Source organism: Varroa jacobsoni, unplaced genomic scaffold, assembly GCF_002532875.2.
Source record: "Varroa jacobsoni isolate VJ856 unplaced genomic scaffold, vjacob_1.0 scaffold_997, whole genome shotgun sequence".
Lineage (NCBI taxonomy): Eukaryota > Metazoa > Arthropoda > Arachnida > Mesostigmata > Varroidae > Varroa > Varroa jacobsoni.
This window is the reverse complement of record NW_019213899.1, coordinates 215983-232528: the sequence shown is the minus strand read 5'-3', so window position 1 is coordinate 232528 and position 16546 is coordinate 215983. Positions and strand designations below refer to the sequence as shown.

The 16546-nt window shown below is 38.9% G+C and overlaps 1 protein-coding gene across 6 annotated transcripts in view; it reads left to right on the top strand.

Annotated features, from left to right (window-relative positions):
• The first annotated feature begins 532 nt into the window (after positions 1–532).
• ATP8A (ATPase phospholipid transporting 8A1) overlaps positions 533–16546 on the top strand; it is a 52106-nt gene continuing 36092 nt past the window's right edge. Inside the window, exons 1-2 of one of the 6 annotated variants that reach the window (XM_086970570.1) lie at positions 533–552; positions 2705–2891. In XM_086970570.1, the coding sequence (XP_086826696.1) occupies positions 2756–2891 (136 nt within the window). In that variant the 5' untranslated portion in view covers positions 533–552; positions 2705–2755. Of the gene's footprint in view, positions 553–2704; positions 2892–7366; positions 8302–13182; positions 14930–16546 lie in introns of those variants that run through there. The other 5 variants (XM_086970571.1, XM_086970569.1, XM_022842512.2 and 2 more) reach the window with 5 other exon arrangements.

Genomic DNA, 16546 nt, shown 5'->3' with positions numbered 1-16546 from the left:
ATACTCGACATTGTTCTAGTGGAAGATTCTATCCCTAACTGATTGTTTTTGTTGCATCATTGCTTCGTTCCCCGCATCAGTTGGCTGATGTGCGGCCAGTCTGACTCAAATTCATTAAGGTTAAGCGACCATATCATAGACTTGATGCCACAGAAGCTGGTTCGTTAACCGAAGAGGTCTCACTTATAATTAACGATGCACCAAATTTGCACGATATTTCCTCTAAGAATGTATTATTAATTTTTTTTTTCAAACTATTCATTTCAGATGTGAGCATTTCGAGAAACCGGCTGCCAACTAATGTCTTCCAATGTTTTCGTCTGCCATCTTCCGTCACTGCGACCCCCTACTGTCTAGAAACTGTTTCGGCCTTCCGTGAATTCCGTGTTCTGCACGATTTCTCTCATACACGAAAATTGTAATGGAACCCATAGAGTGAATGAATTCTTCTTATAACTGCTACGCGTTTTTAATACGGGAAGGATATCCCGCTGAAATCTATAATAAAAATAAAGGAAAACGTAAATGGACATCTATGCCATTTGACAAAGGGTACGCAAAACATAGCAATTCGCGTAACAATCTGCTATGAGTAACATTATCTACTAAACTAGATGCACAAATAGGTCTGCTGGCTGAAAAATAAATCATTGTCGACAGTGTATGACACCATTGCGATAAGGAGATCGATTAACGAGCATCTGTTACAAGATGGCCGCTTTCTGGAAATTTTACTATTATATCGTTGAATTGCGTCTAAACATACCTATGTGCCGACTTATTATTTGGCTTTTATCTGCTCAGTCAGCCTAATGCTGTCCATAATAGTCATTTCATATTCGCGAAAACTGGTACAACGCAAGACGAAATCCTTTTTGATCATAATCCACTCGCTTCAGCTTCCTGATTTTGGGTCCAAGTCGACGCACTCACGGATCTGTCTCACCGTCCTCACTTTAGTTCGTTAAAGAACACGAACTTAATAGATTAACCGATTGTAGGATAACCTGGAAGCATTGCATTATGTACTAGAATAAATGTAGGCCAATCTAAATTTCTCTCCCTAATTCATCGATACGATATGGTATTAAAGCCACTACCCCAATTAGCCGTTTCTCAGATATTTACTGCAACTGAAACATTGTGCTCAGGGTTCTCTCTGACTCTGACTATGAAGACAATGTGTCAGTTTATCATAGTAAAAATGCAACGATGAAGGAACCGAAAATGTTTATACATCCGTTCACACTTGAGACTGCGCAGACCTAATAATGACCTCAACATGTTCAGAGCGTAACGAGCTTATAGAAGAGTCAGCATTCTCGGGCCCGATCTGTCGTAGCTGTTCTGACTGATTTTGACAAAGCATTCAGATAAGCTTCTGTCCTACATACGTAAATACAGTTATTGATAACGCTAGTTAAGTAAGGTGCACTCATTGGCTGGCATGGCTACGTGTATCGCTGAATCAATGTGAAGACAGGGAGATTCGACGTTACATGCGTACGATCGTCAAAGAAAAGTCGTGGCGATAATAATTGGATGCAATCAAGCTCATGTTTCGCCTCTTGCCATCTGGAGGTAATAATAGCTTCGCTAGTTCTACGTTACACGAATTCTCACAAAAAACCTCAACCACTTCCTCGAACTTCAGCCAACGCCTTCCACTGATGTCGTCGGTTCAACGTAGAAACATGTTTGCATCGTTTAAGGTGAAGATAGCATAACATAATAATCAATTGATAGTTATCGTTGATCGTCTAAGTAAGGCAGATAAGTTGAATTTTAAAATTAAATTTTAAAATTAAAAAAAGCGGAAAAATCCAAACGGACCACTAAAGTCAAATTTGCATTTTTAGGCTTTTCCGAATAGAGAAAAATATCGAGTGACTCTAATATGGTAATAATTGATATTTAGCTCAAACAACCATATTTCGCTAGCTTCTCTGTCGCTATTATATTAAATATTTTTCAGTATAGCGGCACTTGATCATTCAAAGAAAACGAGTATTTATCAATATAAATAATGACTATGATCGTTTGGTTCATATATCGCGTATAAAACTTCTTCTTGATGTAAATGCCACTGGATTAAGATCTGTGAATACGACCTAGCAATGATATTCTTGAAGATGGCCAATTCACGTTAAACAATTCTTCTGTGAAGTGCGACAGCTTACACCAGACGCATGGTTTGTCATTGTGACTAGGGTATACTCTAACTTATTCACGTTTAATACAACTTTGATATGTATAAGTTGTACTGTTTTATTGGTGGTCCCTAAAATCATTCACAATGATATTCTGGGAAAACTAACGTCTCCCGATGTTCAAGGTTGTGCTTAATAGCTATTTTTAATTTCGATCCTTTCTCAAGTCTCTTAGATGACCTCAATATAGAAAGTGCACTATAAATGTTTTAATGGACCTTTGCACACTACAGGACAGCTAGATAAACAGTTGCTTTGAATGGCATATAAGCCATGAATAGTTGCTCATCTACACGAGATATTTTGTTGAGGAATTTCAGCTTCACATGAATTATATTACGGATTGAAATACGGAATACCTAGGTTTTGGTGTTGCTAATTTTTATAGCCAAGTCTGCACATACCAAACCTGGGTGAGGTACATACCAACCAGATGCTTATGCTCTATTGCGGTTCCATTAACTAACCGAAAAATTGAATATAATGTGCTGCAGGCGGGCGTCTCAAATATTCCGGGTTCCGCAGACAGTGGAGCTTGCGGTCTGATGGAGAGCCCGGCAGGCCAAACAGCACTTGGAACACCGATGCTGAACGTCCTGGGTCCAGTGCTTAAGCATGGAAGTGTCGATAAATTCCCAGATCCTTCCGACCATTTACTTCTTAGCGATGCCACTCCGGTCGGTGAGTACAGACACTAACTCTCTATGTAAATATCGAGACATGCAAATATATTTCATTCTTTCACGGCCACACTCCTTTACCCTAGTCATCTCACTCTTCGCATATATAACTGAGATACGAAAGGAAGGATTTTAACTACAGATATATTAGAATGCAGCTGCGATATAAATATTTCCTGATAAGCAGCAGTCATGTAAAAGACTTTTTGAAGACTAGAATTGGTGGTTGACGACCCATCGTACCGAGACCAGACCCAATCGCCGTTGTTTGTAGTTTGCATTTATACATCACTTCCTTAGAAACCCAAAACGTAACTACTATGTGTAACAAGCCCATTTAAATAGACAGATATTGACTTAGTTACAATTGTTGTTGTGGCCAACGAGATCGTCGAAGTTATAGCTTTGACGATTACGAATACTACGTCCTCTAATTGAAGACCAAAACAAAAAAGGAACGATTCGGGTTTTTTGGATGACGGAAAGAAGTGGATTTCTGGGGCGTTGCCTGCTAGGTTTTGAGCTACTATCATCAGAGGAGGGGTTTGTCGGAAAAAACCTACCTGAGTCGGTTTTACTCTAAGTTACGCCCACACCCAGGGTGGAGTGCGGTGTAGATCGCAAGTAAATGTAAACGACAGCGGACGATGGCGGCGGCATCGGCGAAAATGATGGTGAACGAGCAGAAGCCTATTAACCGATAGGCGACACTGCCTGGTTAGCGTAGGCAACCTAAGAGCGTCAGCATGATTGTGTTGATTTATATAGTACGAGCATAGTATCTCCATCTTACCGATGTTATCGTAGAGGTTCCAGAAAATGGATGCCAGGCCTTGTTGCCTTATGACCGACCTTTAGCTGAGACCACTGAACGAACTGCCTGGATCTATATCCGAGTCATCGTGATGGAAACTCGCAGCAAGCGGAAAGGTAGCCTGGATATGACGATAGTTATGTGTGTATTCGAACTAATTTTAGCATATGGGTCTTGCTTTTTTAATAAGCATATATATCGAGCAGTGGCAACTGTGCGGGAACTGAGCTTACTGGGAACAGATAACCGACCCGAGCTCGTTCTCCCTTACTGCTACGCAGGGCATTTTTAATGAGACGACGAAAACATTCTACTTCGCTCCGTCTCTTACTGAAACCAGTTATAAGAAAATGTAAAAGGTTTTGTTCGCTACTGATTTAAATGGTAGCAGTCAATGAAATGCTTTGAACTACGTACCCCTTTGTGGGCCTAGTGAAAAATCGCTGAAACGGTACTTTAAATGTTACGTTATAACTCTGCAGAGATTATCTGTACAGCTGTAGTTTCGGCAAGGCGATAACGGCATTCTGAAGCAAGAAAACACACAGCAGAATTAAGTCCTAAATGTAAGGCTGTAGTTACCATAGCATGGTCCTGTCTGTAAAAATGGCCGGCGATTAAAAATTATCCATTTATCCGAATACGATCCCAACACAACAAGGTGTCATGTTTGATGCGCATGTCAACAGGCATAATAGAACGATAAGGGTTACTGAACTAGGTGACTATGCAGGCGATACCCACACGTGGCAAGCATATGTATACGTGTCAGCGATCGTTGATCGCTGGTAAAAAAGGATCATATAAGAACATAATATCGTTTTGAAATTTTTTTTATTGATTATTAATGAAAACTTACAGGTGACATTCTGCATTTCAGCATTTGAATAACGTCCAGGCTTTCCCGTAATTGCGTAAAAAGGCAAACTCAAAACCATGAAGTGCCTTAGCTCTTGCTCAGTGACTATTTTTTAAAATAATGCTAACATTAATATCTATTAATTAGGCTATTGAATTTGAACCGAGTGCCCATCGCCACACTCCTAGTCCGCGCTAGATATATTGAAATTGCTAATTATCATATATCGTATATTAATATGTATAGTGTACTGGAGTTAGCATCCTAGGCTGGTTCGTGAAGGAATCCCTCAAGCGCGCCTAAATATGAACGCTGCTTCATGTTGCTGGATATAGCCTATTCTACGGTGGAATATAGGACGATTTATTCCACTGGTACATTCAGTTGAATAACTTTGTCATAGACATGGATTGTTATTATTATTACTATTATTATTATTATTATTATTATTAAATAGCTAAATACAACTATGTTAAGTTAACGTTGACGTTGACCGTATCAATTATTTTTTGGATATTACCAATTGATACTTGACGAATGAGATTATACAAGTAACTTCGATATATATCAAACTATTAAATAACTTGAATGGCTAGCCACATTAATAACTCATGCCTAACGCCATGAGTATCTTCTTTGTTTACTACTATCGCACCAAGACGTTTTTGTTCTGAAAAAATATCATTATGACAATTTTATTTGGTTACCTTTTGACGGATTTATGGTGACAGTGAACTTACATGCGATTCGATTGCAAGGTAAACTTGATATTATGAAGTATTAGTTGGCAAATCTAAGTTGGCCACTTCGTACGCTGCTAGAGTAAATCGACACGAATCTCTCAGTTTACAACTTGGGAACCTATAATAGTATAACAAAGTGAAAATTTGCCTAGCGCTACCGTTAAAAATAATCGGTGCTACAGGGTAAGGTAAACTGTATCAGTCTATTTGTCAAGGGTTCTTTCTTTATGTGCTCGAAATTGGTCTACCACGATTTATTCACTTCTGAGAAAATATCGACTAAAGGCACCTATGTGCTTGAGTGTCATCCACTTGCTTATCGGGTTTACTATTGAGATTTTATATTTTCAAAAAGATCAACCGAAACTGTGCACGTGATACGATAGGAGTCGATTATGATTCGTATTTTCCGACTCTTGCGGGTAGTGGCGGTGTCGTGGGGTCCCTATTGAGCCCACAGTGGAGTGGCCTCTTGGCTTGTTGTCTGTTATCGTCCGAAGTACAACGACTTTTGGGTGTCGTGACGACGGCATTGCTTCGAAAAGGCATGCTGGTCGATTTGGCGTGAGCGAAAGGGTTCTGAGAAAAGGCTAGTAAATCTTATTGTAAACCTCGAGCTTGACAATTTTTCTGAACTGTCATCTCTTACTATTGAATATAAATGTGATTAGAACAGAACAACGCATCAGGTTGAATCACAATGGGGAGCTGCCTTGGTTTAAATGTACTAACAACTTTAACGTTTTTCTCATACTTTATTCCGACTTGTAAATTTTGCTTGTAAATCGTTTAAGCTCTATAAAAAATGGCCAGTCTATTATATGAATACTTTACTTAGGGGCATATGATGAAATTATGCAAACAAAATGGTTTCCATGACATTCGTGGCAAAATTAACGGCGCCTCGAGTAGACTAATGTATCGTATATTGGCTGACGTATTTTTACGCCGCCGTTTTGATCAAGCGACGATAATTCACTATGCGATGATATATTTATCTTATTGCCTTAAGTGTGCCCCTGAAGCAAATCATGTTCGCTTATTTCGCGTTCCAGGCTGATGTCAGGCGGTCTATTGTCAGAACCGGTTTCACTTTCACAAAATTTTGTAGAATGAGATTTTTGCTCACTATTGATTACGCGGGGCGTCAGCCAGTTTGCCCGGAGCGACCGAGTTCTCGTCACGTCGGAAATTCTAAACCATGCATTATATCCTTTAGGTGGTAATTAATAATCCGAAGTACTACAAACAACTTTTCTAGTTACCATAAAAGTTCAGTGAGATAAGCATATCTAACTTCGTTTCCTTATAACACTTCATCTACAACTTCACTGATGCATTGTATAATGAATACAATTTGGCTGACATCTAGATGGAGTAGCAGTAACTTCTATCACTAAACTTAGATTTATGAGGTGTAATACCCAATCAATGTGGAAGTTTCAAATGTATTTCGTATCAATGCATCGATCGAGTGGATCTATGGACAAGGAACAGGTACTGGAGTACCCTGGTAGTAAAGCTCCTTTACAGCACGCGTTCGGAATCAGCTTTAAGATAAACCAAAATAGTCCTTAAATTATTTACTTAGCTACAAGAAATAATTTGCTTCATTTTACTGTCTGAATGTTTAAAAACTGTTGTTGGCGTCCTGTATTGTTACTGTAAAGTCTTACCGTACATTGAGCTTCCAATATTTAGAAGCTTGATACGATTATTTCTACGATGTTAGAGCATTCACATTTACGAATAGATGTTAACGTTCGTGAATGGATACAATGCCATTACAATGTCTTACAGCTCTGATTATATCGTAAACAGCCTCGAATTTGCTCAACGTATCCATATGGCCTGATAATTCAGGCTCATTGTAAATATGCGACACCGCTTTTGACTGCTTCTACGAGAAACAACAATATCTCGACCGAGTCAACAGGTCTTTGAGTGAGAAGTGACGCTTGGAATGGTGACGTAAGTGGGCGCTGGACAACTGCTCGAGCCATCGAAATGTCAGTAATGTCTTACTATTGTCTCGGCCCGTTCCGTCGTGTCGCTATGCAACTAGTCCTGCGGCGACTGTATCTATTCTAGTTAATTGAACGGTAGGTAATTGAACGGAGCAAGAACCTAATCATCCTCTACTGTTTGTTAATCTAAATTTATTTAAATGGATTACAGGCTGAACAAGCTAGCGCGTCTCTAACAACTGGCTGCTATCTGTGTCGAAAGTGTGATACATTTTATCCGACGCTAGAGAATGGCGTAAGAGAGCGACGAGTAGTATTGGGCGCTTCTCAACTTGGAAACAATTAAATTCGGAACGTCCCTATAAATGCATGCGTGAGAATGTGTGTTGGTGTAAACCAGTCTCCGAGAGCACAAAGCAAGCGTTAAACGTTAGAGCGTTAAGTTTAAGCTAACATTTTTTCATAGAAGTTCACACGCTTTATATATATATAAGCGCGTAAAATAAATCAAATTGAATACGATATGTCAATATTAATTGAAAAAGACTATGCAAGCCTACAAACACGAATTATATAGTTTTGCGACTAAACATTTTGCGTGTGCTGAGAAGTGTCAAGTATTACGCTTTAAAATTATCTCCACTTGTGTTACCTGTTTAAGTATCCCAGAGGCACTTAAACTTCAATGGTGGATCGCGAACTTGTAATATTCCTGGTTTAGATGACATTGAAAAAAATACCGAAACTACCTGATATACAAAAAAAAATGGCTTATAGAGGCTAAGCTCGGATCACGATCAAGCTCCCGTTCATATGGAAAAAAAAAGCTAGGAAAAATTGAGCCATTTTTAAAGAAATTGTAAATCTTTTCTGACAAGTGTGCTGTACAGAAGGACCTTTTTACATTAGTCGAACATGCTACATCTGTGTCTGGAAAATTAAGTGCGTATTTGGCTAATTCATGGAGTCGAAGACCGCATGTCTGGGCGAAACTGTGCCGCTTTTTCGGAGGAGCGAACGCCCCCCAGGTAAGTGGGCCATTGAATAAAAGCACGCTAATACCTCTATTATGATATTACTAATAGCCTTTTAGAATCATGGTACGTGTACATCTTTGTATGCAGTGTGCGTCGAGCTTACGAGACAAGAAAGAGGACAACGTTTAAAAGGTCAATATTGACTTTCGGGATTTTTTCACGTTAAATATGGATGCTCTTATTTTATATTCACACTAGCTACAACAAAGGGCGGCGCTTGCATCAAGTTAAGTACTCGTGTTTAATTTACCCTCGTTGAATTGGAGCTTGACACACACAACCTACTTGCCAATCCAAATTCGTACTTTGAGAGATGGAAGTTGAGGGAGGATGAAATACGAAAAGTACAAATAAGAGGCTACTGAACTTTCTTCTGTTTTTGAGGAGGTCAATGGCTAATGTATTCACTACGAAAGTGATCTGGTGCTGCAAGGGTCTCGCCTACTGAATCCTAGACCTTCGGGTATTCGCTCGAAACTGCTTCCTATATTACATTAAACCGAGATTTCTAGGAACGGCTACAAGTGTATTTATAATGGATTTGCGATCGTTTCTTAGATCACTCTTATACTTAGAGTAGAGTCTATAAAAAGTTTTTTTGAGGATCTTTAACCTAAATCCCATGAACCCAGTTCATGAATCGGCTCATAAACGAACATGACGGGGTAATGCTATAGGGAGCAGAAAAATAACAAGGTAATGGAAACGTTGCAGCAGTAAGAAAAATTGTTTTGGCACAACAGCGGAACCGCAATGACCATGTACTACCGATGCTTTGACATTAGCATTTATGGTCTAGAAAGCCATTATTTTAATACAATAGCCTTTAATATACCTACAGGTCTTTTCGATAACAGATTTGCACTGCTTTCTGAACGCATCTTTACGTAAAAATCACATTATTTCAAATTCACTTGTCACGTTTGGCATATCTGGGGGTGGGGGGGGCAGTAGGGCATACGGGACCCAAAAAAGGGTCGTGCCAGCTAATGTAGCTTCTTATGCTGATCCGGCTGCGTACCCGTAATCGGTACGTATACAGTTGAGGTACGCTGATAATAATATCTGAAAATAAATTGCCGAGTAGACTCTAAAAAGGATCAGTCAAATAAAGAGTAGGAAAATCAGTGCAAGGGCTGAATTAAATGTTATGACGTTTGCTTCAGTTCAGATTACGCGCTCTTTTCTAGCAAAGTAACTTTTTACGTTTCCACCCAATCGAATCTTTACTGAGGGAACTTAAAAAAGAGTTAATGTTGTGAGTCACTTTTCTTCAGTTAAGATAATGGTACACTTTGTTATATTTTATGCCGTTTTTGCGAACCATAACTCAGTACCGTCGTTGCTTGGTGCTGAAATAACGCTTATGTAGGTGCTAAATGTTTTTTCATCAATGAAAACTTTCGACGTCCTGGAACGTGCAGGACTTGAGACACTTCGTATTCCTTTGATTGGATGGGCATTTCATTGCTTAGTGAGCTGTTTCTGCGACAAGTGTCTTTAAGACTTCAGCTGGAATCTATAACAGAATTCAATTTCGAAATTAAAAAAAACCTATTTTTGATACACTTGGCCCTTTTGTATAAAAAACCGAACGTCGTTTTTAAGCGACCATCAATTGCAAAATGGTTCGTTCGGGTAAACTTCAATGATTTTTTAAAGTGTTTGTATTTTGTGGCACTTTTTGCCATTATTGGCCACTTTGATTCATATCAAACGAAAATTGAATTGCGCTGCCGTTTGGTGTATATAGCGTATTTAAACGACGAGTTAGGTCTATCAATATCGCTTGAGGAACGATTACTATGAAAAAATTATTTATGGTTCAATGAGTGCTTTAAGTCTTACATTAAAGACGTGATCACGGGAAACAATGGGTACATTGAATAAACATGGCTGTTCCAAGAATGACAGTTCCAGCACATACAAAGAATGTTGACGAAGTATCAACAACGCATAGGGTTTATTCCGAGTTTAGATGTGTCTCTTGGTATCAATACAAAGGCGGGTGCGTTCATATTGGTACCTTGACCGGCCGTCTGTCGTAACGGACATGCATTCACGCACTTCTTTACCAGACGAAGGCTAGGTCTTTCCATAATAATACAACAAATTCGTTATGGCTGACAAAATTGTCCTGTTTGCGGAATTTTCACATGTGACCTTCATGTAGTAGACGAACGTTGGCCAATATTGAATACCTTTTTTTGCTTGTGTACAGGAATCGAACACAAGTTGCATAAAATATAAGTCGTTCGTCTTATGTTTAAAATAGACTGTTGTAGGTGACGAGTAAATGTGTTCCTCATATTAATAATAATTCATAGTAGATTTTCCCTTTCCGAAATCTGGGCCTTTATGTCTCTCGAGTGATAGCTAGGTAAGGGAAAAAGCTTCAATGACAGTTAGTGACGCTGTATTTGATTGTTTGTTGATCTGTTTATACTTTGTGATGGCCTTAATCACAAGACTTCTGCTCACAAACACACATTCTATCTTGGAGGTAAGGGTAATAATGCCTTCACAGGTGGCCAACCAGTCGATTAGAATTTTTGTTTACTTGAATGTTTTAAAATTGTCATTTTACAGTGGTAGAGAACATATTGATTCTGCTTCTATTTTGGGGCATGAAAGATTTTTATTCTAATTAATAGATGTGTAATTTACCAAAATGTGTCAGTTTTTTTCTAAATTTTTATTAAAGAAAAGACCGTCCTCTCAAGCTCCGATAGATGTCATAAGGTACGGTTCGAATTTTCTTAGTCTAAGATTTTCAAATTCAAACTCGTAAAATTGACGCTATACAGTTCGGCTTGACCTCTCGATACTGCTTTCCTGTAGTGCAAGCATAGTCTGACTCTCTTTGGTACCAGGTCGTCTCCAGTTTTTAATGCGGAACGTTTAAACACTGTTTGTAAGCAAAGGGGGAGGGGGATAAGGGTTGGCTTTCCAACGGCATTACGCATTTTATAAGATATAAACTCGCTAAGTCAACGGATCTGCATTTTTTCAAATAATCGGGATACGATTCTACGTATCGTATTTTAACGAAACTTTGTAAGATGATTTCCTGGCAGGACCAGATGGATCTATAAAAGCTATCTTTCCTTCTCAATTCAGCAACACAATGAAATATTGATATATGATAGGACACATAAAATAAAAGCACTTCAAGGGCAAATGTTCGTTTTCTATATTTAATCTATTTTTCTCAACTGAAAGGTGTTGAGTTACCAGCCGTTTATCAATTTTTTTTCTATAAGGTATTGAAATGTTGTTGAAAAAATACTACTTTCGTATGTAATATATAATATAATAATATATAATATATAAAATATGTAACGTTCTTTGCACAACTTTAATCAAGGACATAAAGAGTCTTCTGATACTTTTTGTTTCAACTAGATAAGTTTCACTTTTGTTTGTCAAGCCTATGTTTTAGCCTTAAGAGTCGATAGTTACCATCGCAACTTACTTCAGTAAACCCTAGTTATAATTCTAAACATCGTTTCATATGTTAAAGCTTTATGGATCCTGAAACCCAAAGCCGGTATTGAAGTTCTCTATTGGATTATTATTCTATGGATGGACTACTCTATGGATTACTGTATGCTCCAGGACCTATTCATTACTTGAACCTATGCGTGAGATTTGCATTTTAGAAAATGATTTAACTAGGTGCCTAACAATCTTTTCTTAATACTGTTATTTTGTATTTCTTGTCAATATTTTAAAGTTAACTTCATCTCTATTTGCCGCTATTCCGTTTGGCTTGTTTTCGGCGCTCGCGATTTGTAAATCAAATTTATAAACTGTGTTCTATGTTTTCTGAAACATAGGCGGCACACTTCAAATAAAAATGTATGGAATACGCATCAGTTGGTGAGATCTTACAGTGGGAAATCTCGAGCAACCGAACTATATCTATTGAAACGAGAAAGCTGCACGTAGTAACCCGAAGTCCCTGTACGTATTTGCTAGCTGGCTTGCCATTCCTGTTCGACGACGTACGTTGTCGTCTTGAGCTTCTAGCTCCGGAAGCTCCCAAAGCGAATTTAGAGTCACACAAGTTTCTTTGTTTCGGGCGCGAGTGGGCCGACTGAACAGACACGACATTATTGACTTTACTATGTACGAATTCGACCACAGACTCTGCTGGGAATCAGGTTTTAACAGACCTAACGTCTCGATGCAGAAAAAATTATGACAGATATCGTGCCACTTGCTGCCGCCTCGTATTAACTCTAGGATATGTGGCAAATCTTTCAAAGTGGTTTTGTAGACTTAGCAGAAGTCGTATGACCCATTCGACGCAAGCTGATTTACATAATTCTATACACCTTCTCATATTATGTTGTTAATATCTCTCTCCCTCTCTCATAATAAAAAGTGGGAATCATCTGTAAAGCAGGAAGCTTACAAACCAACCGCTAGTAACGAGTTTATACCTTTGAGCTAGCCGTTTTTATGAGGTCGTCGGATTATACGTAGTGCAATATACGGTATTCGTTTCTGCCACATATATTCGTTTCGTCGTATTAGTCGAAAGGCTCTAATCACAGGATCTACTTAGGCGGATTTTTACGATTGTCTACGATTCGTGTAAAAAAGCGCGACAATGGTTCTTTAATGATGAACCTGTTTCTTGAGTCCGAGTCATTATATTGCTGTAATAGTAAAAATGTTATACTGTAATATTATCATTACGGATGAAGCGTATCGTCATAGCAAGCAGCGAGGCTGCTTAACCAATGTGTATATAAGCACTACCTAAAACTTCATAAAAAGTTTATATAAGTAGGACTTTAGAATACTGATGCTTAACTTTGAGGATGTTTGAGAAGCATTCATACCCTTCATCCTTTGTACTAGGCTATTTATTAATTTATCTTACAACATTGCTGCAGTCCATTGTTGCAATCTACACTCATGTGTAATCAGCTAGTGTTAGGAAACTTGTGCAAAATTCAATCAGCCAGAAGTTTTTTTAATTTGCTGCGGGGTGTGTGAAGCTGACATGTGAACTTATGCTAAAGCATCCTTCTGCGCTGTGTAATTTAAATACATGTGGAGCCTATTTGCAGGCAATCACCGAGTGTTTTAGTACTGTCACTAACTTAATGAACCTTATTCGATACCACTTCCAGTCGAAAAACTTCATTTTATTTATATTTCTTCTGGCTTTGTTTGCTAATTACTACACTGGTTTTACATCGCTACGTTTTCTGATCGGCCTGACTGCTCTAGATATAAAAAATGTTTTTATGAAAGAAGATTTGATTGATCAATTACACGTTGAACTACTTGGCTTGCAGGCACTGATTGAATTTGTATATAAAGCGTTGTCTCCTCACAGAGGCCGTTTTGAATCAGCGCGGGCGGGTGTTCACGGAGCGCATGGGCTGCATTGAGCCACTCGAATGTTCTGCCATTTAACAAAACAAGTCTCTATGCGACTTAAATCACAGTACCGTCAAATAGAATAGACCAACTAAATTGTAGCGCACACATTTTTCGAAACACCCTGGCGTGACGTTACATGGTCTTCTGTTACGTGTGTGGTACTTCTGTGTATGTCCGTGTTTGCGTGCTCTCATATGCTAGGTGTCTCTCATCTACAGGGCTGCCTGTACCCCAGCGACGTCATTCGTTGTTCTCAGACCAGCTCGGCAGTTTGCCGGTCTCTTTTCCCGCGTGTTTATGTTACCCTCTAGCGTCGTTCCAATGACTGTAAAATATAGAGACAAAAAGGATGAATCTAAACAGTAACGGAGCAAGTAAGCAAGCAGCAGTAGCAGCTCTGGCAGTATGATCAGCTCAGTTTTTTGCTACCACAGAATCAGCGAATTTACTCATCGTCTTCGCTATTATCGTTGACATGGACAAAGTCCACTTTTACATGCCGTCGTCCTTTTCGAACTTCTAAGCCAGTTCGTGCCGGTCATTTTCGCTGTTGCCGCCTCGGTTACTTCGTACGTGTCCACTGTGTCCGAATCCCTTAGAGGCTAAACGAGAAGAAAGCTTATCTTATCCACGGCCATTCACAGCTGTTCGGTGGCTGAATGAAACAATAAAACGGAGCAGGGCGTTCTCCCGTCTATTGAACTGTGACAAACAATTAGCCAGCCATTTTCAGCGTCAGTCATTCGAGGCGTCTCAGTTAGCTGCCTGTGCTCGCGTTTAGAGTGAAGCAATTTCGCAAGCTCGTTGCTCGTTATTTTGTTGTACGACGTACATCTATAATGAGACGATGTCGTGCAAGCGAACGGTCGTAAATCGATGAGAAGCGATCAGTTAAGTTGGTGCGAGTATGTGACTACGATTCACGTATTTGTATGTGTCAGTGTGACGTTGCACGGAAGAAATCATTTTAAAGGTTACAGCGTCCACGGCAGATCTACATACGTTTTCCACTTTGCGGTAATTCGGCTCATTCTGGAACATTACGGACGATCCAACTAAGCTACATATCACAACGGCAATTCTGATATCAACGAGCGCGATGTTGCGTACTGCGCGCCGTACCCAACAGCAGGCAACCATTCCTCAAACATAATGAACGCTCCACGACTGCCGCGTCTTTCACTCGCTGCCTACGATGACTTACAAAATATACAAGGTAATGAAATGCCTAAATTAACTCAGTCCAATTATACAGGCAGTATCAGTTGAGACATATTAGTATCATCTCCGTCGTAGAAACAATACATATGCGAAGTAATTTACCACAAAAGCATGGCAGATCTTCAACTAATATTTTGCTACTGTAAGGGTCTGTGGTTTCGCCTGAGCTGCAGGTCATTGATTCGAACCGTTTCAACTCAGTTCGTCCTTGAGAACCGTTGAACTAGACTCGGTCTTGCCTTGAGCACATATTAATTACAGTTGTAAGGCATTTTAACGTTCTAACGTCGTCTGTCAGCTTACCTCATCTATTAGGCATGTATGTATGTATGTTAGCGGGCGATAATCTGCAGTTTTCGAGGGTGAGATTGTTGTGTATTTATTAGATACTCGAAAATATCAGATGTAAGAAACTACTGCTTGTCTTAGTACAAGGTGTAACTATACAGCAGAATGGCCACTCTTACATGTTTGTAGCTAATAAAGAAATGAACAAATATTTAAATGTATTCTATAATCCACAGCTATTTTTAATAATACAGTTTGGCTAATGCTTTACAATTTTACAAATCATTTCAATTACAACTTTCGACTTTTCAGCATCAATTTGATTCGTATATGTCGGAAACTTCGTGCGCTTTACTCAGATGTTTATTATATCAAAAATACAAAGTTCAGTCAATTTGTATAGAGCAAAACTGTTACATAAAAAAATATTTTATCCGAGTGGTACCTAAGCTGATATTTGTGAATGATCACAGCTATTTTAAGCCGCGACGAGATTCAAATTTCAATGGAAATGTTTACCTCACATCATAACACACTACATATAAACAGTCCTATAGTGGGTATATTAAAAGCTGCAGTATTCGAATATGATGACCTAGTGCGACGGAACAGCATCACTATATGCCGCACGTATAAATTTCTAATATTAGTATACGCCGCAAAGTTGCGAATCGTTGGCAGTATTTCCGAGTCAAACGTCTTCCTATAAACCTTCTATATTTATTAGAATAAGCCATACGAAATATAAACAATTCGCATATGCCTATTGTTAAGCATATATACTGAATATGACCATAAATTCTGGAGAGTGAAATTGACAACAGGTCAGGTTTAATCCATTGAACAAATATCTTTATTCTGGAGCACGGTATCGCTAATCGAGTCAGATCGAGTAAATCGTTACACGTTTTTCACGATGACAAAGATCAAGTTAAGGCGGGAATGAAAGTTGATGCCAAATTTGACTTTGCGTTGATAACGTTCTTCCAGCAGTTTACCTCTCAGTTGCTTCCTCCTCGCAAGCATTTTTAGAAGAGATTAGCATCGCCGATACACAGAACAGTTAACCTTCGGTGGAGTTAATCCAGCATGGGGAAGGGACATTGGACGTAGTTCTACGGAACACGTTTGATATCACGGTTAGTACGACATTTAATGGAATAAGCTATATACATGTACATAGAAGAAGATGAATCCATTTTGAAATGTTTAATTCTTTCTTAAAAGACTGTGTGGTGGCTCTCTCTATCGGGGTAAAGCTGTTCAGAAGTCACATATAAAAAGACAGCAGTAGCAGAGATATATTTTTTTGGATCAGTATAGT